This window comes from Theobroma cacao, chromosome 7 (assembly GCF_000208745.1).
Source record: "Theobroma cacao cultivar B97-61/B2 chromosome 7, Criollo_cocoa_genome_V2, whole genome shotgun sequence".
NCBI classification, from domain to species: Eukaryota; Viridiplantae; Streptophyta; class Magnoliopsida; order Malvales; family Malvaceae; genus Theobroma; species Theobroma cacao.
In genome coordinates this window covers 4,176,187-4,201,980 of record NC_030856.1, presented here as the reverse complement: position 1 = coordinate 4,201,980, position 25,794 = coordinate 4,176,187, and the positions used below count along the sequence as shown (strand labels likewise).

Genomic DNA, 25,794 nt, shown 5'->3' with positions numbered 1-25,794 from the left:
TAAATGCTTGTTAAGCCGCAAGGGAATGAATGTTGGTCCCATATACAGAAAGTTGCATAATATTAAACAAGCAATGCAAATACAAGTCATTAGTTGCATATACAGGTCAATTAGAGGCCCAAAACACACATGAATTTGTCCCATTTACAACGAAAACATTTTTAAATCTTACTGGCAAAGGCAAGACCTTCCTTTTTCAGTTGATCTACGTTCTCAACTCGAGGTTGGAGCCTAGCAATTTTTGCCATAGCCTTGTTCTCTTCAGGGGTTCCACCCTCTAGGAAAGCTCCTACCACCTTTCCATCTTTGATCCAGAAAGACCCAAACTTAGGCTTTGGTGATGATGGATTGTTGTCTCCGAATAGCACAGTGTCACCAACATTGTCTCCATAGAACTGCCATGACAGGTTAAAGGAACGAGAGTAAAAGTATGGAAGGTAATCATACTCTTCGATTTCTTTCCCTGTTTCACTTGCCTTGATAGCCTTGACAGCCTGCTCAGCAGATTTGCGGGCATGGTCAACATGCTCAACTCTCCTCACCTCATTATACAGTTTAATTGGGAAGGCAGCCACATCTCCCACAGCATACACACCAGGCATGCTTGTCTTGAAGAATTTATCGGTTTTGATTCCACCTTTCTCCTCTTCAACCTGCCCTTTGAACAATGTGGTAAGGGGTCTTGCCCCAACACCAACAACAACAATGTCAGCTTCAAGCACCCTGCCATTGTTAAGTTTCACTCCTGTCACCTCTCCATTGGGATTAGCGTTGAAGCCAACTGCCACTGTTCCCTTGATAATTTTGATTCCTTTATTTGCATAATAACTTTCATAAAAAGCAGCTATAGCTGGTGTGAAAAGCCGAGGCATGCACCAAGGTTCAGGGTAAATCATGCTGACATCAAAATTGTTGATTCTCATAGCTGCTCCAACTTCAAGACCAATGTATCCTCCTCCAACAATCACAGCCTTTCCATTCTTCTTTGTTTTCATTGATTCTGCAAGTTCATCAGCATCTTCAAGTTCTCTCAGGTAGAAGATGTTCTTGGCATCAGCTCCTTCTATCTTGAAATCTGTCAACCTTATTACTGTGGAACCAGTTGCAATTATCAAAGTCTGATACTTAAAGGTTTCTCCCGCAGCACTTATCAGAGTCCTAGAACCAAGATTTACTTTCACTATTTCTGTACTAAGGAACAATTGAATTCCTTTTTCTTTATACCACCCAGGAAGCAATCTCTCTCCTCCACTTCCAACACAGACATGGAACTCAGGCAGTCTTGCAGCTCCCTTAGGATTTAGATATCCCTTGCTCAGTGCAGGACGTTCATAAGGAGCCACAGCCTCTTTGGAAATAATTGCCAACTCCCCTGGCTTAAGGCCCTGCCTATCAAACTCCCTAGCTGCATATCCTGCTGCAACTCCACCACCAATAATAATGTACCTGAAATACTTTACCAAGCCAAGAAAGGTTTTACCTTTCTTAAGAAATGCCTTGAGTTCCACAACCTTAACCTCAACCTTCTTTCCTAGGAATGCACCTGAGAGGAATTTCTTATCTCCCGCCTTCTGTTCGATGACTTCAGTTTCACTTTTGATCCTCTGGACATCCTCTAGCCAGTTTTTGACTTCTTCTGTTTGCATTGTCCCAGCATGACACTCTGCACTTATTCTCAGTTCAATATCTTCCTTAAGACTGTCTAACTCTTCCGACAGTCGTTTCATCATCTTCATATTTTCCTCAAAATTTTTTTTACAGTTCAAACATTGTTCAAAAGGGCCAAAGATTATCTTCAGACTTCCAAAAACTGGGTAGAACAAAGCCATAGGCGAGTAACTGAAGAATACCTGAAATGCACTAGTAAGCAAATAGTAGCTCAGAATGCAGCTTTCCAGAACTGGTAAAGATGTACTAATACAAACAAACTCTATCTTTAGTTGGTTATTTCTAAATATTTATGTTTACGAACAATCTTTAGAAATTCCAGTTAAAAAATTCTAGTCATGGAGGTAATGATACATGACTGTAAGTTGATCAGATACAGAAAACATAATTAAAAAGATTATGACAATGGAAGAGACTAGAGTACATCACAATGTCTACATCTCTGTACCCATGATTCTGCATTATGTGTATGCAGTTAAAACATTAAAATGCTTTGTCAATGTCTGCCAATCAAGAAACTCTACTAATTGTCATTATACTATGGGTTAATTAGCAACTGCTGCAGGCAAACTGAAAAGAAAGGCTTTCAGAAAATTAGCCTGGATTTGGAGGGTTATGCATATCCGGTATTACCTGAAAAGAAAAACAATCCTTACTACTAGCATGATAATCAAGTTTCATTCCATGCATTAAGTTACATTGAATCAAATCTATTGCGAATGAAATGTCATTTAATTCCAAATAGCACAACTAGAAGAGGATAATCAGGTTTGTTCTAATGAATTAGAAAAGTCCTACTGATCTCCAGCACACAATTATCAGCATCTTCATAGCTACGAAAAGTAGTTGTATTAGAGAATATCATGTAAAAACAGAACTCCTAAAGATAAAAGAAAAGAAGTCAACAAGAACATATAGAACAAATGGAGTAGAACTTATCTCCATGGATAAATACGTAAACCTGCATTCAAGCAATGATTTAGAAGAAGGGTATTTACCTGCCGTTCGTGGCTAAGAGTAAACCAAACTGCCTTGAAGAGAGAAACAACAGAAAAGCCAAGAAGATAACAAACAGCAATTGTGAATGAGAGCAGAAATGAAAAGGTATTTGAAGATTCCTGCTAAAAGCTTTGCTTCTTTTATAAGGAAAGCGAAGCATGTAGCAAAGTAAAAAATCATTGAGGCAAGGTATCAGATGCAACATGCATGAGAAAGAAAAGCATGCAATTAGAAAACCAAAGGATCATGAGGTTGAAACTGTTTAGTACTTTAGTTATTACCACCATGCTTCTTCTTAACAGAAGGCAAAGACAGCCTTTACATAAAGTACCAATCATCTAAAATTCCTTCCTCGTACCTCCCCCCTTCTATCCTCTCTTTGTTTACCATGCTGCAAATTATTTAAGGGAAAATTTATCATTACACAATGATGAGCTAATAACTTGTAACATAGATGAGTAGCAGTGTTGATCCAACAATCTAACAAATATAGATTCTGGTTTATCCCCCAACAAAAACTCTATCTTATCGAATTGAAGGTCATTGATTGCGCAATGTAACCAATTGGTTGGCTTCCTTTAGAAAACAAAATACAAATGAATATCTATTAATAATCATGTTTTTATGTTTCCAAGCAAGAAGGAAGCATCACTTCCTTTTTCATAACCCAGAATAAAGGTTAACTCAGCCATTGATTAATCACTATCTCTACATTCAGGAAAAGCGATAAGAGTTGAGGAAATCTGGAAAAGTTGCTTTAATGTTCTGATTAAACCGTAAACTTTATGCCATGAAGGCATTAGTACATTCACAAATATTTTCATCCTCGACAGAGTTCACCCTGACTTGAAGATTGCCTTGTAACTAAACAAACATGTCGGAAACAAGAAAAATTTCACACAAAAGATCAATTATTGTGCCGATCATACTTGATATTCTTTCTAATCAGGATTCTCCTAAGACCTTGACACCAGGAACTTTTAAATCATCCACAAAAGATGGCTACTGATGAATTCCTTCATCATGAAGACTGGAATCATATCTTTGGTTTCGGATCAGCCGAGTTTGTGTTTTGAGGCTTTGTCTCAACAGCATGCTGTTGGATCCCTGCTTGCTCACGCAGATCACTGACTTCTTTCTCCAGTCTGCTTACTGTCGCTTGCAATGCCTTCAAACCTTCTTCCTGTTCCTTGGACTTGTTCTCATTCATTGACTTCTTGTCATCATGTAATGATTCCGAGACAATTTTATAAGTTGGAAATGCACCTGCAAAGGTATCAAAATGCCAAAATGCCAATTATGCAAGGCTAGGAGCAAAAGTACATCATCTTTATACACTTTGAATTTTCACAGATCACCATAGCTGCTAGAGAGATGCATAAAAAACAAGTGAAGTGCATTATCTAATTATGTATGGTAAGCAGGAGGGAATCAACAGGAAGTGAGAATAATTGCAATTTGAATCTAAAAACCCTAAGATAGAAGATAAAAATGCAAAAACAAAACCATGCACCATGGCTAAGCTTCAAAGTATGTAAACAGCAGCATCAGAATCAAGATTAATGAGTTAACAAAGCATACAAAAACTAGCAAAATATGAGTGATCAACAATGCATTAGCTGCAAATATCAGAATTAAACAACCCCATAATGAATGATAGTACAAACATATACATGCAAAGAAGTATTCCTTACCAGGGATTACTTTGAGGCCCTCGATGGTAGCATTCATGGCAACATCGGTTGCTACCCTGGATATTTTTGACCGGGTTTCAGGATCAGACAAGTGCTGGCTCACCTTTTCCACAGCATCAATTCTTACACTGTCGACCTTGGTGACCGCTGCGCGACTATGATCATAAGAGCTCTGCCAAAGGCCCTTGATTGAGTCAGTTGACCAAGAAATGAAGTCCCATATACCCATTTCCTTTCTGCTTTCCGTTCTTTTCTCTTGTGCAGCAATGAGAGCCAAGAACAGTGAAGCGCATTCAGTGCAAGTAGAAGGAAAGTGGTCTTAAATTATGATTATTATTTGTCATTATTATATTCTTGGTAGTAGACTAGCAGCAGTAGTCTTCTTTGTACAACTGACATGTTCATACCTGAACGGTTGCTTTAATTGAAAAGGTTCGATGCCCTTTCTCAGTCTCCAAGTGGTAATAAGTATTAAGGTACGCAAATAATATGATCCACATCTTTTTCATTTTTGATTTATTATTTTTAGTTACTTTGCCGTATTTATTCTTGCTATCATGTTCGCCCGAACATTTCCACTCATCCATAAACTAAAGATAAGCTCAAAATAAAAAGGTTAGAGTTATACATGTAAATGGAAAATGGTTGAAAATGAAAATATCAGTCTCCTAGAATTATCAGCCAACTTGCTGGTAGACAAATCCTTACAAACACTCAATCTTGACCCCACTCTTTCAACCATTAATTCTTTGCTTGAACTTGAAAATCATGATTGCAGTATTAAAAATTAAAAGTTAGAACACAACATCAAAGAGCAAGCATGTGACAAAGAACAAACAATCACTTGCATGCTTCTTCCACATTCAAATGGTGTGTTAACGACTCTCCTTTTTCACAGCTACACATTCAACACATATTTCAAGCACCCATCACCACATTCAGCATCCATTGCCCGTAGGATCCCCATGCATCCATCAGTGCTTCTAACATCCCATTTCCTGGCTTTAAGTCCACCCATAATGCTCTAGCATTGGATGCACAAATTCTAAAGCACAAATGTCTTAGTAAAAGGGAATTGAACAATCAGATGCTCATTTTTGCACCAGAAAGAAAATAAATGGTGGGGGAATCATTGTGGAATTCACCTCCTCATTGTAACATTAGTACAATTTAGAGAAAAACTGCAAGTATACCTGTCTTGCCATGAAGGGAAATTCCCCTCATCAGAGCTCTCATCCAGGTTCCAGCCTAAAGAAGGAAATTCCAAGAACAAAGAGCCTAAGATGAAAAATGATAACACAAACACAAATCTAGAACCAAAGATTTCTGATATCATTAGTATTTAACACATACATCAGGTTTCTGGTTTGCCCAGATGATTATGTAACAAAACTAGGCAAGAAAGCCTCTTCTCTAACCAAACATACCAAAAAGCATTTCTTTTTTTAAGATAATTAACAAGACATATCCACACAAAAAGCACGTCATTAGATGGTTACAAGAGATATCCACAAAAGTGTTAGACATTAGACTATCAGAGATTCCCTCTACTTTACACAATATACAACATTTGAGCCACGTTCATCCAGAGACAGAGATCCTTGGTTGGGCATTTTGCCAGGATGTTAATCAACCTGCAAAAGAGATATTTAACACTTTTAAACAGAAATTAACAAGAATTTCACAGATTGTAGCAACCATTGGCATGAGTATTTAGTTCATCTTAATGCCCTATACTAGTGGAAGGACTTATTGGTAGCTTACAGCATGTTATGATGCATGTAACCATTTCAGCAGAGTGTGATGCATTATAAGATGTAATGAGCATTACACCATGTGGATCAACAGGAAGCTTATCTAAACCCCACCTCAAAAAATCAACATAGCTAGTAGTTAATCATCTTAAAACAAAGTACAAAGATCATCCTTATTGCCAAAGACAAAACCAAGTCCAAAAATTTACCATTGCCTAGACAAGCCAGTTCACAGAGACAGCCCAGCAAATAGCAACTCCAACTCCTCTTCCTGTGAAGCAGTTCTCTAGCATAAACCAAAAAAGAAAAGCATTAAGCATCAAATCCTCAACCAAACTCTCATGCAACTTCCCAAGTCAATGTTACTCCTTAAGCATTGATACTACAAAAATGAAAATCAAATCCAAGCCAGCAAAAATTTGATTACCTGAATGGACAAAAGTTGAAGAATTTTATTAAGAACCCGCAAGCGGTGAGTAACATAAGTACTAGTCGCAGGAAGCCGATTCATTCTTTTCATTTCTTCATGAACCGCCGCGGACTTCTCTTCATACCCCATTGGCTTCCATTGAACTCTGGGCTGAGTACCTCCACTTTCCTCCATACTTTGATCCATAACAGCACCGCTTCCCTTAAATTGTTCGAAACTTCCCATGAAGTACAAGAACTAAACAAACCAACAAGCCTCAAAAATCAACTTCGGGTCATAACATAAACTTCCAATAAAAAAACAAAAATTTTACAGTACCCAATTCCATAGACGTCGGATTATGAATTCTCCTTTAATATTGAAAAAAATTAATCAAATTTTTCTGGGAAAAATATAACTCCAAATTCATGTCTAATACTTAATAAGTAGACCTAATCGGGAGGAATAACTCATGAAATTATTTTGATTTGATATGCAAATAGAGTTGAAATTAAATCATTGAAAAATCTATACAATAGCAAGGATTTAACATAAAAAAATTGATAGAAAAAGGGAGACTTACAGTTGCAGAGGACACTCGACAGTGGGCAGATTTGAAGAGGGGGCTTACGAATAACGACCGGGAGAAATAGCCTTCGCCTGCTTAAATAAACAAAACGCAGCGTTTGTTGGAACTAGAGGCCTACGCCTACCCAAATAAACAAAACGCAGCGTTTTGTTGGAAAAATGGGCTTTTTTTTTTAGATTTAAGAAAAAAAATATTTAAACCCTGTTCTTGTAAACAAAAAGATTATACATTAACCAATAAATTAAATACTCGAGTGTAATTATAAATTTAATTATCTCAACTAAATCCATAAAATAATTTAACAAAGATAACAATCATGGCCCCACATTTTCAACTCAAAAAATATATATTTTGGTTCAAGTTTCCTCAACTAGTAAATAATTCAATAAGTTTTGATATCACTTGTTACGATTTATATTTTTAATCCAAAAAATATGTTTACCGAGTGAAAGAAAAACTTTATTTATAAATCCAAAACTCGTTCCATATTTCATTAATGTAAAATTCATAATATAAGTACTTATATAGCAATAATATAAATTTATGTATAACTTTAAGTATTTTTTATTTATTTACGATTATGTAATATATTCATTGGATGTTCAAAATAAATAAATTTTTCCTATATTTTTCATAATCTTCATGTGAAAATATATGCTAATATAAATTGGTTGGAATCTATGCAACATTTCTACTCTTTTGCTTGTCTTTTAATTGGAGAGAAGTGCACCAATGCCAAGTCCTTCCATCTCAACTTATTAATTTTTTATTTTTTTTATTAATTTTTTTAATCAAACATTTTTTCAAAACATTTTTTAAAAATTTTAATACTATATTATATATTTCAAAATAATGGTTTAAATTAGATTTATTTGATAAAAAATCAACAAAAAAAAAACAAATATAATAGGACAACTTATATATTATTTTACTCAAATTTTCATTCCATGAAGTTAATTTAAGTATAATTTACTCATAAAAAAGGGAATTATGAAGAAGAAAACACTATAATAATAAGACAAAACAGTCACAAATGGAAGCAATCATCCAAGGAATCTATGAGCAAATGATTAGATTGAACTATGCAGCAAAGAAATGGTAATATTATTGTAATTAACAAACAAATAAATACTATTTTTTAAATCTTTTTGTTTATACAAAAAAAAAAAAGAAAAGAGAATGCATAATTTAATGCATGTTTAGCATAGCTTTTTTTCAGCTTATTTACCTCTTAAAAGTAAAAGTCAGGCCAAACATAATTTTTTGATAAGTTCTTAGAAACAGTTTTTTTTTAAGAACAAAATTTTTAAAAAAAGAACTTAAAAAAAAAACTCCAATTAGGAGCTTTTTCTTCTCATCTTTTAAAAATATAAGAAAATTTTTATTTTTGTTTTGAAAAATATCCTCATTTATTAAAAATAATTACAATATTACCCTCTTAAAAAAATATATTCTATGATAATTTTAACAAAAATTATAACTTATAAAAAGAAATTTACCAAACAACTTTAACTTAATTTTAAAAACTATTATTTTTCAGAAAAACTTCATAATAGCTTTTAAGTTAGAAAAAAACCATGCTAAACAGGCTCTAAGACAACTCAATGGAATAGTTAAATCTTTCTTTAAGGCATACTTACAAAAATAAAATAATGGAAGCTAAAGGTCTAGCCATGTGGATTTCACATGGCCACCTCAATATTTAACAATTTCATAAACTATAATAATTTTTTAAACTAATTGTAATCTATGAAATCAACCTATCCTAAAAGTTATATGTTTAGGAATGATAATCGGCTGATTTTAATCCAATATTCGATTTGATTAAATTTGATTAAAACGATCTTATATAATATTAAATTGATATGAGTAAATTATGAATAATAAAATTAATACTCAAGATAATTTTGAATAAGATTTAACTTTAAAGATTAAAATACCCATTATTCAAAACTTAATCAAACAAAGTAAAGCAATAAACAACACACAATAAAACTTATGGTGTTTGGGAGATATTTGACACTGTCATCATTTATAATAATTTTCTAAACTAATTGTAATTTAATCAATCCTAAAAGTTATATGTTTAGGAATGAGAACAAGTCGACTTATTAAATTTGATTAAAACGATTTTATACAATAATAAATAAATACGTGTAAGTTATCAATAATAAAATTAATACTTGATGTAATTTCGGATAAAATTTAATTTTGAGAATTAAAATACTTGTTATTAGAAACTTAATCAAACAAACCAAAGCAAGAAATAATATCCAATGGAACTTATGATGCTTGAAGAATATTTGACAACTTCAAAATTACTAAACACCCATGCCTACCAAACTAGAAAGTAATTTTCCAAACTAATTGTAATCTAACAAACCAACCAAACCCAATACTATATGTTAATCTATTAATTTTTCTTTATTATTTCTAATTTAATATTGGATTTTTTTTCTTTTTACAAGATAAGTATCATGATTGAAATCTATAATCTACTAAAATCTCAACCACCCTTTGAGTTTGAACTATTCCACTACTATTATTTGGATAATAACACTATTTTTCATAATTAGAATTATCTAATAAAGCTCTACTATTTGTATAGAAATTATACTAATGGTAAATCTATTTAATTAAAAAAAAGGGTAAATCCATTTTGTTTTCATTGTTGTCAATCCCAAAAATGCTCCAATGACAAAATTCCAAGTGCCACGCGTTTCGATGAAATTCAATCATGGGTTTCGAAAAGACAGAACTCAGGCAGAATTCATCGCAGGTGATTGGAACCTTTCACACGTGCGAGCTAACCGGTAAAGAAAAACTCCGCAGACCAACGAGTTTTTCACACGCGTGTGAGAAGCAGGGAGAAAATATAGGGGCTGAAACCTGAAATTCCCCCGAAAAAGAAAATTAAGCAAAAAAATATTAAATAAAAAAATAAATAAAAAGCTCAAGGAGCGGAGACTCGTATTGCAATTTCTCTCTCTCTCTCTTTTTGTTTTTTCTTATTTATTTATTTATTTATTTTCTCTTCTTTTTCTTTCGAGTCGCATAAAAATCAGAGAGAGAGAGAGAACGGAAGGAGAGAGGGAAAGAAGGGTGGAAGAGGGCGTGAAAAGACCGAATTGACCTTGGCTTTCTTTCGAAATTACCCTTTCTTCTTCTTCTTCTTCTTCTTCGTCGTTGTCGTCGTCGCCGTCTTAGTCTCTCTCTCTGTAATTTTTTATTTTCATTTATCAAACATGAACGAGAAGGCTAATGTTTCCAAGGAGCTCAATGCGAAACACCGAAAGGTAATCCTAAATTTACCTTTTTGACCTTTTTTTTTATTCCTAATTCCGATTTTTATCCCATTTCAAGGCTTCCTTTGTGTTTTGACTTTGATTGATTTGATCTGTAGTTTTTACATAACTTTTTTGTTGCTTTTCACTTGATTTTTTAATTTGTTGGTTATTGGATTTAAGTTTTCGTTTTTTTTGAAGGATATGATCGAATCGAATGTCGAATAGCAAATATGAGCTGATTTAGGGCTTTTTATTTTTGTATGAATGAACGGTGATTATGTTAAAATTATTATCGGATTAAGATCGGTTCAGATAGATCAAGTTGGTATATTTGATTGAGATTAATGTAATTTGCTCAGCTAAAAATTTCATTTCAAATAGCATCATATATTATATTTTGCTATTTTGGGAGATCTAAACTCGGTTTTCCTCAATCAATTTTGTTTCAAATATATTTTTCGATTTTGCGGATTGAAGGCAGTGATGTACACAGTATACTGCTGGTTGTGATTGATTTATTCATAGATGCAAAACTTTTGAAAGGTTAATTTTGGACGTAGGAGCAATTTTACACAAATCTTCCTGTGTGGCATCAAGGTGTATGAATTTGATTGTGGAGGGTGTTAAATTCCTTCATATTCTTTGTTTATGTATATGTTCTCCGTGAATTGTTGGTTCTTGTGCATGTATGTTAATCTATTATGAAGGTCTATATGGTATGACAGACTCATTTAATCAAAGATTTTGGTTTTTGCATGTATCAAATGCTGCCAGTTTTGATGTTTGGCCAATCTTTTATTTTGATTAAAGTTCTTATTGTTTCGCCTCGCTTGTATGCAGATTCTTGAAGGTCTTCTTAAATTGCCAGAGAATAGAGAATGTGCTGACTGCAAATCCAAGTATGTAACAAGAAAAATCAAGAGAGATGATGTGGATATCGTAATAGCAAATAACTGAGTACCTAAAATAGAAATTGTCTTAACACATAAATGTTTTTGTGAATTTTGTCATGAATCGGAAGTGATGTTGTTCATTATTATCATAGATGCTAATAATTGCCTCATTTCTCTGCAGAGGTCCGAGATGGGCAAGTGTGAATTTAGGTATCTTTATATGCATGCAATGTTCTGGGATCCACAGAAGTCTTGGGGTACACATATCAAAGGTGATTTTCTTATCTCTGGAGTGAATACTTTGTCTTCCTGAATCAGAAAGCTCATTGAGTTGCTGGCACTGTCTCAACTTCTGTGCATCAACTACATATACATTTTGGTTTGTCGCTTGGTTTGTCATAAGTGCAATTAGATTGGTGCCCAGTCAATTTTCAATGATAATGTCTTAAGACTTCAAAGGATTATAAAGGTTAGGGATTTACTGATTGAAGTGATAAGCTGTCTTTTTGTCACAACAGACTAATTCTAAAGCTCTTTAGAAATATGGTTATATATTTGGCTCACTCAGGTGTTGGGACTGCTCTTGTTTTGGTGATGCTGCAGTCATTTAATTGTCTCCAATTTCAACTGTTATGCTAAAAATTTTCATCTGATAGTTCTTGATCGTGTCTTATCCTCTGCAATGTTACCCATTCCAGCCTTGTTAACATGTGGTTTTATGATTGAACACAGTTTAGTTTTTACAAGTGCATTTATGCATCTTACTGGCCCTTGCTGCAGGTTAGATCTGCTACCCTGGACACATGGCTCCCTGAGCAGGTTGCTTTTATTCAATGTAAGCTTTTATTAGGTCAAGAATTTGTATTATTCTGATTGATAGTGGTTTTATGTTAAGATGGAGAAGAGCCTACAAAATATGACAATGACTTGCCTTGTTATGCAGCAATGGGAAATGAGAAGGCAAACAGTTACTGGGAAGCTGAGTTACCCCCTAATTACGATAGAGTTGGGATTGAGAACTTCATTCGTGCAAAGTATGTCTCGTAGAGTTTTCCATGATCCGCTATTAATTATTTTTTGGTATTCAGTTTTAGTTCAAAGTTTTCTTGTATTGTTCTGATGGTTGTTGTATATTCTAATAGGTATGAGGAAAAGAGATGGGTTCCTAGAGATGGAAAATCCCAATCACCACCTAGAGGGTCGGATGAAAGGGCTCCTCATTGGCAGAGACCTATAGAAAAAAGTGGGCATGGGCATATTAGTAATTCTGAGAATTCATTTGAGGAAAGGAGGAACATTCAAGCATCTAGCAGAAAAGAAAGCCTTCCTGCAACAAGAGTTAGTCTTCCTGTTCCTCCCAAGGGACCTGAGCAGGTACTAAGTTGCTTTTGCTGGTTATTTGCTTTAGATGTGAACAACCTGAAGGCTATAGCATTAGAATTAAAAAGTATGAGGAAAATGCTATGAGAAAAGAAGGCTTGTCGCTTGCTAAAGTTGCAAAAAAACTATCAATTAGAACTAAGGTCGTGAAGTTGTTTTGTGCATGGTTCAACTTGCTTTCTTGCTTCTCTCAGTATAGTATTTCTTTCCAGTAGTTCACCTCTCTTATTTGTTTTCAAAAAAATTTTCTTTTTTATAACACAGAATTTGCTGATCAATGAGCAGGTTACACCCATCCAGAAGCCTGAACCAGTTGTTGCACCAGGTGAGGCAACAAAGCCAGCTGTAGAGACTGCTCCCACTGTCACACCCCCTAAAGTCTGTTACGCTACAGACCTTTTTGACATGCTCTCAATGGATGATGGCCCAAGTGAAAATGGTGCAGAGGCAGATTCTACTGATGATAATAATTGGGCAGGTTTCCAGTGTATGTCTTAAAATTTACCTGAAATTTTTGTTTATTGGGATCATCTTGCATTTTATTTTTATGATCTTGTTAACATGCTTTCTACCAAGTGCCAGCCACTTAGGAATTGAGAGTTATGGTTGTAGCATTTTATTATTGTCATTGATTTTGATGCATATTAATTTGCAGCTGCTGGAGAAGCTTCGACAACTAACAAAACTGCTCCACCAAAAGCTGCTGAGAGTAATTCCCAGTCGGCTACTGGGATTGAGGATTTGTTTAATGATTCACCTCCATTTACTACCAACCAAGTCCCAGAGAAGCCCCAAAAAGATGTGAAAAATGATATTATGAGCCTTTTTGAAAAGGTATGTCTTCAACATTATTTACTTGTGTCTTAGAAACCCTTGATGTAAAACTTATATTACTTACTCATTTGCTGGTTGGAGCTAATCAGATCATTCCTTACATTGTCACATGTTTCTTGAGAAACATCAGTATGCATTTGTGCATGACCTTTTTTTTGGTGGGTGTTACATGATTGATATCATGGTTTCAATTGATTACAGTCCAATATGGTGTCACCTTTTGCGATGCATCAACAGCAACTATCTATGCTATCACAGCAGCAGTCTCTTCTCATGGCTGCTGCTTCTAAATCTGCTCCTGGAAATACTCAACTGCCTGCACAGCAACTAGCTATGCTAGCACAGCAACAGTCTCTTCTCATGGCTGCTGCAGCTAAATCTGCTCCTGGAAATACTCAACAGCCTGCACAGCAACTAGCTATGCTAGCACAGCAACAGTCTCTTCTCATGGCTGCTGCAGCTAAATCCGCTCCTGGAAATACTCAACAGCCTGCATCCAACGGCTCGAGCATACCCACTCAAACTTGGCCAAACATCGGCTATCAAATCCCTGGAATGATGATGCCAGTTGCCGGGCAGGCTGATCTGCAGAAACTTATGCAGGTAGACTCCTCAGTATAGTTGCAATATTAGTGCATTTTAAGAATTATATCTAGCAAGTTTCTCATTTTTGCATTTCTTTTTCCTGCTGCATTAGACTATGACAATGGGACAGACACAACAATTGGGAAACTCTGTCGCATATCCACCATCCAGGTACATATTTAATCTCTTTATTCTTGGTTTTGTTAAAGTTCATTTATGTCTCTGACTGCGAATTTTTCCTGTAGTTATGTTTATTTTGCCCTGAGTTTTGGGTTGATTATGCAGTACTCTTTTATTCTCCATGTGGTTTTTAATACAGTAAAAAGTTTCTAATTCTATTCTGAGAATCCTGTCCCGTGCCACTGATGTGTTCTCATAAATAACTATCGGATAGATTACAAGTTTTACGCATAAGTTGCTCCCTCCTCCCAAGTCCCAACCTTTTTGCTGTGTCTTTCTTGCAGCTTCTATGCAATGGGGCAAGTAACCCCGACAAACGGTGTAGTGACCAGCGGAGCAACAAGCAAGCCCCAATCGGCTTCCACAGTTTCATCAGCGAATTCTTCACAATCAGGACAGGATTATGATTTTTCGTCATTGACACAAGGGATGTTCACAAAACACTGAGGTTGGCTGGGGCGGGGTGATGATGATTGCTGGCTTTGTCATACTATACCAAAAATAGTTATTTTACAGGGGAAACTTAGAGCTTTGGAAGGGTATTTTCACCTCTACCAGGGAGGGGGGGGAGAGAGCGGGGATTGTAAACTATTTGTAGATGCAGTTTTCAGTTTTTTTTTTTTTTTCCCTCCATATTTGAGTGATGACTTCATTTGTATGAGTAGATTTATGCCAAGCATTAATAAAAGTTGAGTTTAGATTTAATTTGATTAATCATTCCTCCTCAAACATTGCATATCAAATATTCACTTTAACCATCTTTGACTTTTGGAAGATGCATGAAGGTGGAATTAAGGCATGGAAATTGGATTAAGATGGACCATGGGCCAAACCCAATGGTCAGCTGGCTTGGATGTGTAGCCCACCAGACTTTTGAGCCCAAAACACAAGTGGTCTAACTTCTGTAGTCAATTAGTTATTACATTTGTTAATTGATTTGCAAATGAATCAATTTATATATTTTAGAAACAAGAGTTTAGGGTTTAGTAGCATAATTATTACCATGCCTTATTCATTTTGTCACAATTATTTTTTTAAAAAAACTAAGATATATATTGTCACATTTTTTTTGACATAATACTTTAAAATTAATTCTTATATTTTTATTACATTTAATTAAATTTTTACGTTTTTATTTTAGATCAAATAAGTTCTCATGACTAACAGTTAATTATCATTAGTTATATGTAGAGGATAAAAAAATATCATGTAATCATATCATCATATCACAGCACCATCCACTATCACACATCAACATGTCATATTAGCTCTTTCTTTCTTTGGATTAATAAATACTATCATACTTTTAAAAAAAAATTACCACATTAGCATCACTTTACATAAAATGATAAGTAATGTTTTGACTAACAACATATAATTAACCGTTAGTTATAAAAACTTATTTAATTTAAAAGTAAATGTATAAAAACTAAACTGAACATAATAAAAAAAAATTTATTTAAAATTTTTATTTTTTAAGAATTTTTAAAATATTTTATTTTATTATTTTATTAATTTTCAAAAACATTTTAAATTTCATAAAAAATAAATTTGGTGGGAGAGAGTTTTTATTATTATTATTATTATTATTTGAAATAGAGCATGACATTGGTTTCAAAGGATTCGTGTCCACTTGAAGGTTCATTCCCATTTCCCTTTCTTAAAAAGACAAAAAAAAGAAAAAAGAGTAGGAAGCTACTGTAGGAGTCGCAAATGAAGCAAGTGTCCATTTCCTGACCAATCACCTCCCACCCCTGGTGTTAGGATGGAGATGGCCACGCGCATTCCTGCAAATTGCTGACTTTTCCAAACCCCAAATTAGGCACACTATCTTTAGACCTGCAAAAACCATTTGCACTAAACCACAAAAACAGGGGTTGTTCGGAGGGTCCGGACAAACTCAGCAGCTAGCTGCTATGGCGGCAGCAGCAGCAGCATGATAACAGTCTGCCCTGCTCACGAACCTGATGGCTGCCATGTGTCGATCACGCCATCCTTGGGCGGTGCCATCATTTGGTAATCGCGACGTAATTGTTTTATCATTTCTGGGTCCTGTTATAATGGGGAACGCTTCACTTCTGCTTTGTGGGCTTAACCAGTCAAACTTGTTCCAGCTCATAACACAATAGCAAAGTCTTCCATGTCTTGAGCTGCATCTTCACGTGCATCCTTTACGGGATGTTTCTTGCCTATTGGATTTCCCCACTTAGGTTTCTCACATGTTGCAATCTATTAGCTAATCTACTATCACATTTTTTTCGTGTCAAAACTCGAGTTTATAATTTTATTACGCGTGAAAATATAAATTTATAAAATCGATTCTAAATTTGATTTGATATTAATGTTTGATGCATTAATCGTGTATAATTTTTATATATAATTAGGTTACTAAATCTGAACAATTCCTTAAAAATAAATTATTTTGAAAAAAATAAATGTTGATAAAGGTCCAAAAAATATATATTATGAATCTTTTATTTTTTTTAAAAAAATAAAACCAAAATCTCAGTGCAGCAAATATTTTTCCATTGATTTGTTATATAATATTTTTTTCATATGCTTCCAAAAAACACCCTGAAATCACAGTCTAATCAATTGCAAATGTTTAACAGGCAATATTGCTTGAACGGTTCACGCACACCACATAAACACAAGGATGGCGTCCATTTTTCAAGCAAGTTGTTCACCGTCTCGCTTGACTCTAGCCCAAGCCTTTGACAACTCCCTCTTGCTTTTCTTGTCATACTAAAAAGCTCATTTCGTGTTGGGAAACAACACTTCCTTCTTGTTGGGTCAAGTTCAAGTGTGTTCTCATCGCATTAACAATGATTATCAATTTAGAATTTCACATACAGAATGACGAAAAGATGATTCTAAAAATAATTATATTATATATATTGAGTTATATATATTAATAAAAAAATAAAAATTAAAGATAGTCGTTAGCACTCATCACTTGTTTGATTTCATCGATAATTGCATAGTATACTGAGTTAGTATGATAACAAGTTCATGTGATAATTTTATAATTCACAATATCATGCAATATAAAAAAATAAGTAACATTTTGATCAATAATTAATCAACTAACTTGTTAATTATATAAAAATTATCTAACCCGGCACCCTTTTGGTTTCGTGGATGATTGCATAGTATATTAATTTAGTATGACGATATATTCATGTGGTATTGTCACAATCCACGACACCACGTGATATAAAAAAATAAGTAATATTTTGATCAATAATTAATTAATTAATTAATCCGTTAATTATAAAAAAATATATGATCTAATATAAAAATATATAAATTTAATTAAATATAATAAAAAAATAAAAATTTTATTTAATTTTTTTATATAATTTAGAGACATTTTAAAATATTATACCTGTATATAATTGTGTTAGGAGTACGTGACTGGGAGTATGCGATGACAAAATATGGTAGTAAATGAATGAATTGGTGTGGTAAACGATGTTGGTATTGATAATCATATGGAAGGGAAAAAAAAATGACAAGCACATGGAGACATGTGCACGTCGGTGAAGACGGTCACAAGCTACTGGGCGATTTTGGTTACTGTCTTGCACTAGAATAATTGAAAATAATTATTTTATAAAAATAAATATATTTGCACATTAAAATAATGTCCAAATGGATCTAAAGTTAATTATTTATTTAAATTTATATGTTTATATGTATGAATCTTATATAGATGAAATTTATATGCATTACATTTACAATAAAAATTAGAAATATATATTTTGATATTATCTTTAAAATTATCTACGTATCTTGTTTTATTAGAAGAATTGTTTCGAGGAACATATATTTATATCGAAATTCTCTTTAAAATCTTACGTGAAAAAATCTTAAATTTTTATCTTGAATAGTTTTTTATATTGAAAAAAAATAAAATTGTTATAGTTTGAATTGTGATTTAAGATAGATATATAATTGTAATTATATGCAACAAAATGTCACGGGTCAAAACTTAAATCTAACTCTACTGTAGTCTTAAGCTTTGAAAATAAAACTTAAATAAACTTATAAATTACGGATACACGTTTTCAATTCAAAAAACATATTTAATTAGTGATAGAATACCCATATTTATATACTCAAAACTCATTTCATTTTTTACTATATAAAATCCATGACACAAAAAGCTACCCAATACATAAAATGTGAAAAAAATATTATAGACATTAATTAAAAAACAAAAGGCTTGTCTGTAGTGGTTTGGTCAACTTGTTTACTGTTACGGTCAGGCCATGGTCGGTCAAGGGTTGCACCACCATGCACCCTGGCTGGACAGCCCACATGGCAGCCGGTATTTCAGGATCCAGAATTAACACACCCCCTTAATGCTGAAAAATTATATATTGTGTATTTGTTTACAACATGAAAAGAACTTTGTCTTGTTTTCGAGATTCTGACCTTCAAGCAGTTATTTAAATTATTTTTTAAAATGTACAATTATTTAAATATTTCATTACATTTTTTTCACATTTAAAATAATATTGAATAATATAGTTTTTACGTATATGTAATCTCTATAATTACGATAAAAAATTTATATAATACAATTAAATTTAGGATAATGTTGTGAGTTAAATTTGTTGTAGCGCACGAAAACTCTCGAAAAATCAAGACATTATCTGTTTTAAAAAGATAAGGATTCGATCCAATTGGCATATTTTGGGATGTACGAAACCATGCATATTGACCTAAATGGTAATGGAAAAAAGCCGAAATAAAAATAATAAAATTAGAATATTTTTTAAATTTTATTAAATTAAAAATAGAATTAAAAATTTAACTTAACAGTTATTATTTTTTAAAAAATTATTAAATATTGAGCTCGAACTTTATATTAAAAATAAATCAAACCAAATACGGCAAAAATACATATATAAAAATAAATTAAATATATATCAACCCAAAATAAAATCAAAGCAAATACGTCAACTATGCACATACCACGTGGATGAAAAGCCCATGTCACCGCTTGCCAACGTGTCACCCCTCACAACTCTCCGATCTCACATACGTGTAGCAACCACGGGTCCCACAATAACTCCCCAATCCAGCGGTCCAAATTTCATCATCAAAAACCACCCCAACTCCCCTCTATATAATACCCTCCTAGTCCAACCAACTTTCAATTTCCTTCGTCTTCCACCTCCGTTCACAGCTTCCTCTGGAGAATCCTTTTTCTGTTCGAGTAATGGCGAAACCAATGCTTTCTCTCAAAACGGCGTTGATATCCACCGGTATCATTTCCATCGCCATCTTTTTTAAAGTTTCGCTTCCCTTGGTTTCAGAGCTGTTAACGTCTGGTATTCCTTCAACTTACAGTTTGGTACTTTCTTTTCTTCGGCCTCCGTATCTTTACCTTCTCATCAACTGTATCATCATCTCCATCGTCGCCTCCTCCAAGCTCCAGCACAAAGCGGAAACTCAACAAAGTCCCTCGCCAGAGATAGTTTTGCCGGCGGTCAAGGTTTCTAGTGAAGTGTATAGTAGTGAGTATAGTTATGGAAGTGATACATCTGCAAGGGTTGTGGTGGCGGAGGATTTGAGCACTGTGGAGGAGAGTAAGGAAGCGGTGGTGGTGGACGGTGGTGACGAGGAGGAGGAGCAGGTTAAAGTGGTGATGTCGTTGCCGCCGCCACCGCCGGCCAGGAGTGAGTCTATGGAGCTTGTGATGAGTTTGTTGAATGAGAAAGCGGGGGAGAAGCCGCCGGTTTCGAAGAGATTTGGCCAGCGGAAAGCTGTGAAAGCGGCTTCGGAAGGTAAACACTCTCAATCCTCTATCACATGAGAATTTCAAAATGAAATGCTAAAGTGCATACCTGAAAAGTCAAACTTACCCCCACCTTTCTACCGGATTTCTTTTCCTTTTCTCTTGATACGATAAGCGTAAAACAGTAAATTTACTGATGGGTGGTGCTAATTTACAGGGAAAGCCTTGAGGGTGTCGAAGCCGAAACGGCACGACACGTTGGAGTCGACGTGGAAGACGATAACGGAGGGCCGTCCGATGCCGTTAACACGTCACCTGAAGAAATCCGACACGTGGGAACAACGGGCTCAGAAAGATCCAAATGCCCCTCCCCCTCCTCTGCCCCACACGGTGAAGAAATCCGATACCTTCAACGAGCGCCCCAATGGAACGTCGCTGACTCGGTCTTCTGGCTCGGGGAAACTCAAGAAAGACCCCTCACTGAGTCAGGACGACTTGAACCGCCGAGTGGAAGCGTTCATTAAGAAGTTTAACGAGGAAATGAGGTTACAGAGGCAGGAGTCTTGGAATCAGTATCAGGAGATGATTAGAAGAGGGGCAGAGTAGGAATTTTAGTAAACTCAGAGGGTTACAGTAAAATTATCTATTTTTTATTTTACTTTTACCTTTTTTTTTGAGAGGGGTAAATAGTCCCCGCCTTGTAAAAAAAGAGTGTTTTTTGTTTTTTTAGTTTAAAATTATTATTTTCCAACGGTGATGGCATTGGCAATGTGCATTTAAAATGCAGAAAAAATTTAGATCTTAAAGAGATTTGCTGATTAATATATATATCTGAAATTATTTTAAGAATAAATAACAAGTGTAGTATTATTATTGTTCTTTTTTGACTTAATATTTGAAATTTTTTTTGAATTATTTAAAAAAATTTAAAAAAATTAAGTTTTTTTATATTTCTATTTGAAGTTAAATAGGTTTTTATAATGATAACAGCCGGTCCAATTGTTAATAATCAAAACATTATTATTATTTTTATATCATATGATATTAACATATGTTAACATATCATAATAAATAACGATGTAATATATTGATATGATAATATAATATTTTTTATTTAAACACTTCAATGTCATGTTAATATTATATAAATATAAAATAATAAATAAAGTTTAATTAATGTCGGTTACTCAAGTTATATGATTCCAAATAAAATATAATAAAAAAATAAAAATTTTATATCATTTCATTCTATTGTTTTGGTATTGTGTTGCCCTTCATATTATTTCAAAATGTTGAACCGTAAATATAATGATTTTCATAATCCCAAATTAATTTCAGAAAAAAGAAATACATGGTCTCACCTTCCAGCTCGTATCTGAACAGCTGTGCAGGAAGGGGGCACTGCCACACGATCGTCGATTGTGCACCGAAAGGAAAAAGGATAAGAGAAGAGAAGGTAAAGTGTGGATAAGCTGATATGGTTATATTTCATCATATCTTCCTTTTCCTCTTTCCTTTCCCTTCATTGCTTTTAGTCATTCTGAGTTCGAATTGTTTCGATTTAATTCATTTCAAGTTTATTTCGAATTCGAATTCTTTTCGAGTTCATTTTGCTACCTCACTAGGATTAACTTGTCTATAACTACAAAGTCTTTGGCTAAGCCATTCAAAAGGACACTTCTATATCTGTCAATGTTTATCCAAAAAGAGCCAAGTCATGAAATAGTCAACTATCTAGGAGGATCCCAGAAGGCTAGAATAAAGTTAAGCTATAGAATTAACTTCTTTCCCATTACTATTTATGGAATTGAGGGCAGAGCAAAGATATACCTCAAAAGTTTAGCATTTTGGTATGGTCCCCTATGTCAGAAAGGGAACTGCCTGCATTTATTAATGGTGAGGTTGCAATCTTACCTTCTTTTCGTTAGTTGACATATTGGTTTATGTTCACTGATGTCATCTTCCTCAATAACTAGGGAGTAAGATTCAGCAATCTTCTTATCTGATCAGTTGCCCTCATGCCAATAAATGATTGTCCATTTGTCAATGGATTACTTGTACAAGAGGTAAAAGAATAGGAAATGCAAACACTTTCTAGCATTGATTTTTGTGTTTGTCTATGTTTCTTGTGTTACAGTTTGTTTGGAGTATATCTATCACGAGGGAATAAACCTTTTACATTGCCATGTGGGCTGGGAAAAGCCTATCCAAGAAAGTATAGACACCTCCACCCAGTAGAAGTGCTCCGCTGCCAAAGAAATCAGAGTTAAACCATGTGTGAGGGACATGTAGGGTTAGCGAATACTGCGAATCTAAGAGCAATTACACTGAGCACATAAGAGGCAGATGCTGACTTCGACATGGATGCATAGGAGAGAGCTTTTGCTCTAATAGAGCAAGCAACATGAGCTCTGATATAAGGTTTACCGGAATTTAAATGAAAGAAGGAATACTTAACAAAGATGATGACCGTTGCACACTAGAGAAACAAAAATAAGGAGGAAACATTTTTGAGAGTACCTCACTGGGTTGATCCATGCTGAGAACTTCCTCAAGGATAGCAGACTCTGCCAGTACATATATAATGATTAGTAGAATTTCTGGTTAATAACAATTTAAGGAAGTACACTAGCCATGAAAGATGGAGTGAGGTGGCAGAAATTAATTATGACAATGATTTTACGTAGTTCTGGCAACGGATGTTTGTCCTCCATTAACAAAACGGACATATATTGCATACCTGCAATGCTCCGGCAAAAGAAGCAGCAAGAAGTAGAGGAGCAACATAGCCAGTTGTGTATGTCAAGAGTAAGCTGCCTCCAATTATTGGATCCTGTTGTTATACGGTAGTAACACATTATTTAGTATTGCCCTAGCTGTTCTCAGTACATACACATATCAGGTTTATGCCAAACAAAGACAGATTTCTTTCTTCTATAGACGTAATGGTGAAATCACTTTAGCAGCTGCATAGTCTCTTTATCTTTTATGCAGTTTACCTTGGATGTGGCTACGTATCCCAACAACGTGGCCAGCACTGGTGTGCTGCAAGGTGAGGCGGCTAATGCAAATGTGAGCCCAGCTAAATATGCTTGCACACCTAAAACATAAAAAATTTCAAAATTACTCCTTAAAAGTGTTTTTAGAGATTCATTCATATAATTAACTTTTGTTAGGTAGGGGAAAATAATTGAGTTAATTACCCGATGGGAAGTTGGCAGCTGCAGCACGAGGGTCAAAATTGTTAAAGAAAGAGGGAAGTTGTAATTCAATGACCTGTAATGGTAGTTCACAGCAAAAGAAGAATACTTAAATCAGAAGTATCTTGAGTACAACAAACTCCGATACATAATTTAATAACACCCTGCTAATCTGTTAACAGTTCTACATTAAAATAGAAGCCATCATAAAGTTGTACACTTGTAGTTCTGACCATGACCACTTAACTTGCAGCATCCCACACCAACCCCCCAAGAAATAGATGGCACCAATCCTAAGTATGAACTGGTGATTAACCGATTTTGCAGAGGCAGGTTCTCCTTTATAACTTTTTTCAGGATATCCAAAAGATTAAAAAGAAAAGAAAAACCTGAAATCTCCCTTCTATAAGTCTTTTCTCTTTTGGTAGAAGATAAAAATAAATAAATACATTGTAAGAATTCCTTCCACATAAACTAGAGAAACCACATGATTGATGACAAATGTTAAATATTTTCCGTGTAACATCTAACCCCAAAAAAAATGCATAAATCAAACAACAACAGTAGCAGCTTGATTGAATACCTCAAGGAGATTAAGACCCATAATAACAGCCAAACCAGAAGCAGCCAATGGCAACCCCTGCCCTATTTGTCCATAAGCCTTCCCAGCAAAGGAGGCTCCAATGCCCAGGAGTGCTAGTGTAGTCGCTAATCCTAATGAGAAAGCCAGAGAATTCACAACGATCTGACCAACAAAGAACCTCAAAGTTATTTGAGAAAAAACTCTTTCTTTACACCCATGCTTGCATTTGTGTGCCTTATGCATGAAAGATAGGGAGAGGGAGGACCCATATATATTTCAATTGAATTTAGGTACATAGGCATAATAGATAGTACACATGCTATACTAACAACTAAGAGACAAGTTCAGAAGACACAAATGCTTTGCTAGAGTAAGAAACTTCATTAAATTAAAGGTAAAAAAGAATACAGAACAGGCTGCATCAGCATTGCTGAGGACTCAACCTGAACTAAGATATGTAACTTTTGGCCTTTAGGTCATCTACGAGCCAAAAGGTTCGATGGAAAAATCTTATAGAAGCAGTAAAGAAGATGAATCGCATTGCAAGCTATTACCTCAGTTCTGCCCTTGCCAGAGCCAAATGCACCTGGAAGGGTTCCAATCAGTCAGAAAATCAACATCAAACATGACAGGACATGCAAGAAAGTAACAGCACCATTTTAAAAGATCCATTGAGCTTTAGGCAAAGTAATGCTAACTACTTACCAATATAACCAAGGGTCAATGGCAGAACACTTAATGTACATGGAGAAAGGCTTGTTACAAGACCAGCCCCAAAAATAACAGCCAAACTGCCAAAATCAAAAAGACATAACATAATACTGACTGTCAACCTCAAAAAAAAGCAAAGCATTTAGAGGTGAAAAGCACAAAAAAGAACCTAGTGAAACTAAGAGCTGATAATTGGCCCTGAACAGCTTCATTAGCCTGCTGGCCAGCTGAAAATAGTAGGCCTCCAAACCAATCTCCAGGACTTCCATCAGCCAACGTATAAAGAGAAGCAACTCCTTCCTGCCTTGAAGGAAAAAAAAATACTATTTCCTAAGATTATCCGACGAATATATAACTAGGAATACATACTTAAGATCAGATGGCATGCTAAAGAATACCAATTAAACCTATAGAAGCCACTAGATCAATCAAAATTGAACTCACCAAGATTTTATCTTCACTTAAAGCCTTTGCAGAGTCAATTGCAACCAAATTTGCCACTAAAAAAATAAGAGAAATTAAAAATTAAAAAATGAGAAAAAAATATCATCACTCATAAAGTCACTCGCAGATTAACAAATAATCAGTACAAATCACTATCATAACCTAAAATTAAGAAAAAAAATTCTTTGAATTGAAAAAGAATCCTTTATACAGAAGGACAGTGATTACCTGCTATAGTATTTATAATAGAAGGAACTTTCAAAGATTCAAAATATTTGCAAAGATCCTTCTTTCCGGTTGGCTTATTGATGGCCATCGTATATCTACCTGAAAAAAAATGAAAAATAAAATAGTTTTTAGAGCTTAAAACTCGTTGATCATAACAAATTAAGCTCCTAATTGATATTAAGCTTACCATAGCTGGTTCTCGGGCGATTTCTAAGGCTTGAGATTTTGGAGAAACGAGAGAAGGAAGAAGTGGCGCTGTGGTTTAGAATCAAAGACATCTTAAACAAAACAGACTCTGTTTGGCTGCTGAGAAAGATTTTGAATTTGACTGAGTTTTTTTTTTTTTCTCGGGAACCAAACAGAGAAAGAGGGAGATATTTTTTGCTTTGCACTGACTTTTGTCTTTTTAACGGTATTTCGAGTTTGAACTCAACAGTTGATGTTAACGGTTAATTAATTGCAGTTGGATTGCTGGGCTGGGCTTTATATGGGCCGTATTGTTGTAACTGGCCCATTTCTGGACTTTTATGGGCCGTATTGGGCTGAACAGAAAGCCTATTGGGTTAATATAACATTGATAATTAAAAAAAATATTTAGAAAGAGTAC

At 34.5% G+C, this 25,794-nt stretch overlaps 6 protein-coding genes across 8 annotated transcripts; 2 read left to right on the top strand and 4 right to left on the bottom strand.

Annotated features, from left to right (window-relative positions):
• LOC18593828 (monodehydroascorbate reductase, seedling isozyme) lies at positions 31-2,775 on the bottom strand. 3 transcript variants are annotated; one of them, XM_018125024.1, is made up of 2 exons: positions 2,667-2,775; positions 31-1,860 (listed from the first exon to the last, which is right to left on the bottom strand). In XM_018125024.1, exon 2 carries the CDS (start codon positions 1,827-1,829, stop codon positions 162-164), a length of 1,668 nt encoding a protein of 555 aa, XP_017980513.1. In that variant the 5' UTR covers positions 1,830-1,860; positions 2,667-2,775; the 3' UTR covers positions 31-161. The 3 variants fall into 3 exon arrangements, with proteins under 3 accessions (XP_017980513.1, XP_017980514.1, XP_017980515.1); XM_018125025.1 differs by having other exon boundaries at positions 31-1,850; XM_018125026.1 differs by having other exon boundaries at positions 31-1,839; positions 2,667-2,677.
• Positions 3,407-4,701, bottom strand: LOC18593827. Its single transcript, XM_007021214.2, has 2 exons — positions 4,362-4,701; positions 3,407-3,933 (listed from the first exon to the last, which is right to left on the bottom strand). The coding sequence occupies exons 1-2, from the start codon at positions 4,588-4,590 to the stop codon at positions 3,704-3,706; spliced, it is 459 nt and encodes a 152-aa protein (XP_007021276.2). The 5' UTR covers positions 4,591-4,701; the 3' UTR covers positions 3,407-3,703.
• LOC18593826 lies at positions 5,669-7,184 on the bottom strand. The gene is made up of 4 exons (XM_018125061.1): positions 7,108-7,184; positions 6,543-6,782; positions 6,325-6,401; positions 5,669-5,995 (listed from the first exon to the last, which is right to left on the bottom strand). Exons 2-3 carry the CDS (start codon positions 6,768-6,770, stop codon positions 6,345-6,347), a joined length of 285 nt encoding a protein of 94 aa, XP_017980550.1. The 5' UTR covers positions 6,771-6,782; positions 7,108-7,184; the 3' UTR covers positions 5,669-5,995; positions 6,325-6,344.
• LOC18593825 (probable ADP-ribosylation factor GTPase-activating protein AGD5) lies at positions 10,175-14,986 on the top strand. The gene is made up of 11 exons (XM_018125030.1): positions 10,175-10,409; positions 11,241-11,299; positions 11,475-11,565; positions 12,074-12,128; positions 12,237-12,327; positions 12,436-12,667; positions 12,959-13,160; positions 13,329-13,507; positions 13,709-14,110; positions 14,205-14,263; positions 14,557-14,986. The coding sequence occupies exons 1-11, from the start codon at positions 10,359-10,361 to the stop codon at positions 14,717-14,719; spliced, it is 1,584 nt and encodes a 527-aa protein (XP_017980519.1). The 5' UTR covers positions 10,175-10,358; the 3' UTR covers positions 14,720-14,986.
• On the top strand, positions 19,424-20,900 carry LOC18593823. Its single transcript, XM_007021208.2, has 2 exons — positions 19,424-20,070; positions 20,239-20,900. The coding sequence occupies exons 1-2, from the start codon at positions 19,503-19,505 to the stop codon at positions 20,625-20,627; spliced, it is 957 nt and encodes a 318-aa protein (XP_007021270.1). The 5' UTR covers positions 19,424-19,502; the 3' UTR covers positions 20,628-20,900.
• LOC18593822 (cytochrome c-type biogenesis ccda-like chloroplastic protein 1) lies at positions 22,017-25,606 on the bottom strand. Its single transcript, XM_007021206.2, has 12 exons — positions 25,375-25,606; positions 25,188-25,286; positions 24,960-25,015; positions 24,685-24,815; positions 24,510-24,595; positions 24,359-24,390; positions 23,805-23,966; positions 23,225-23,297; positions 23,021-23,121; positions 22,762-22,854; positions 22,542-22,588; positions 22,017-22,269 (listed from the first exon to the last, which is right to left on the bottom strand). The coding sequence occupies exons 1-12, from the start codon at positions 25,463-25,465 to the stop codon at positions 22,197-22,199; spliced, it is 1,044 nt and encodes a 347-aa protein (XP_007021268.2). The 5' UTR covers positions 25,466-25,606; the 3' UTR covers positions 22,017-22,196.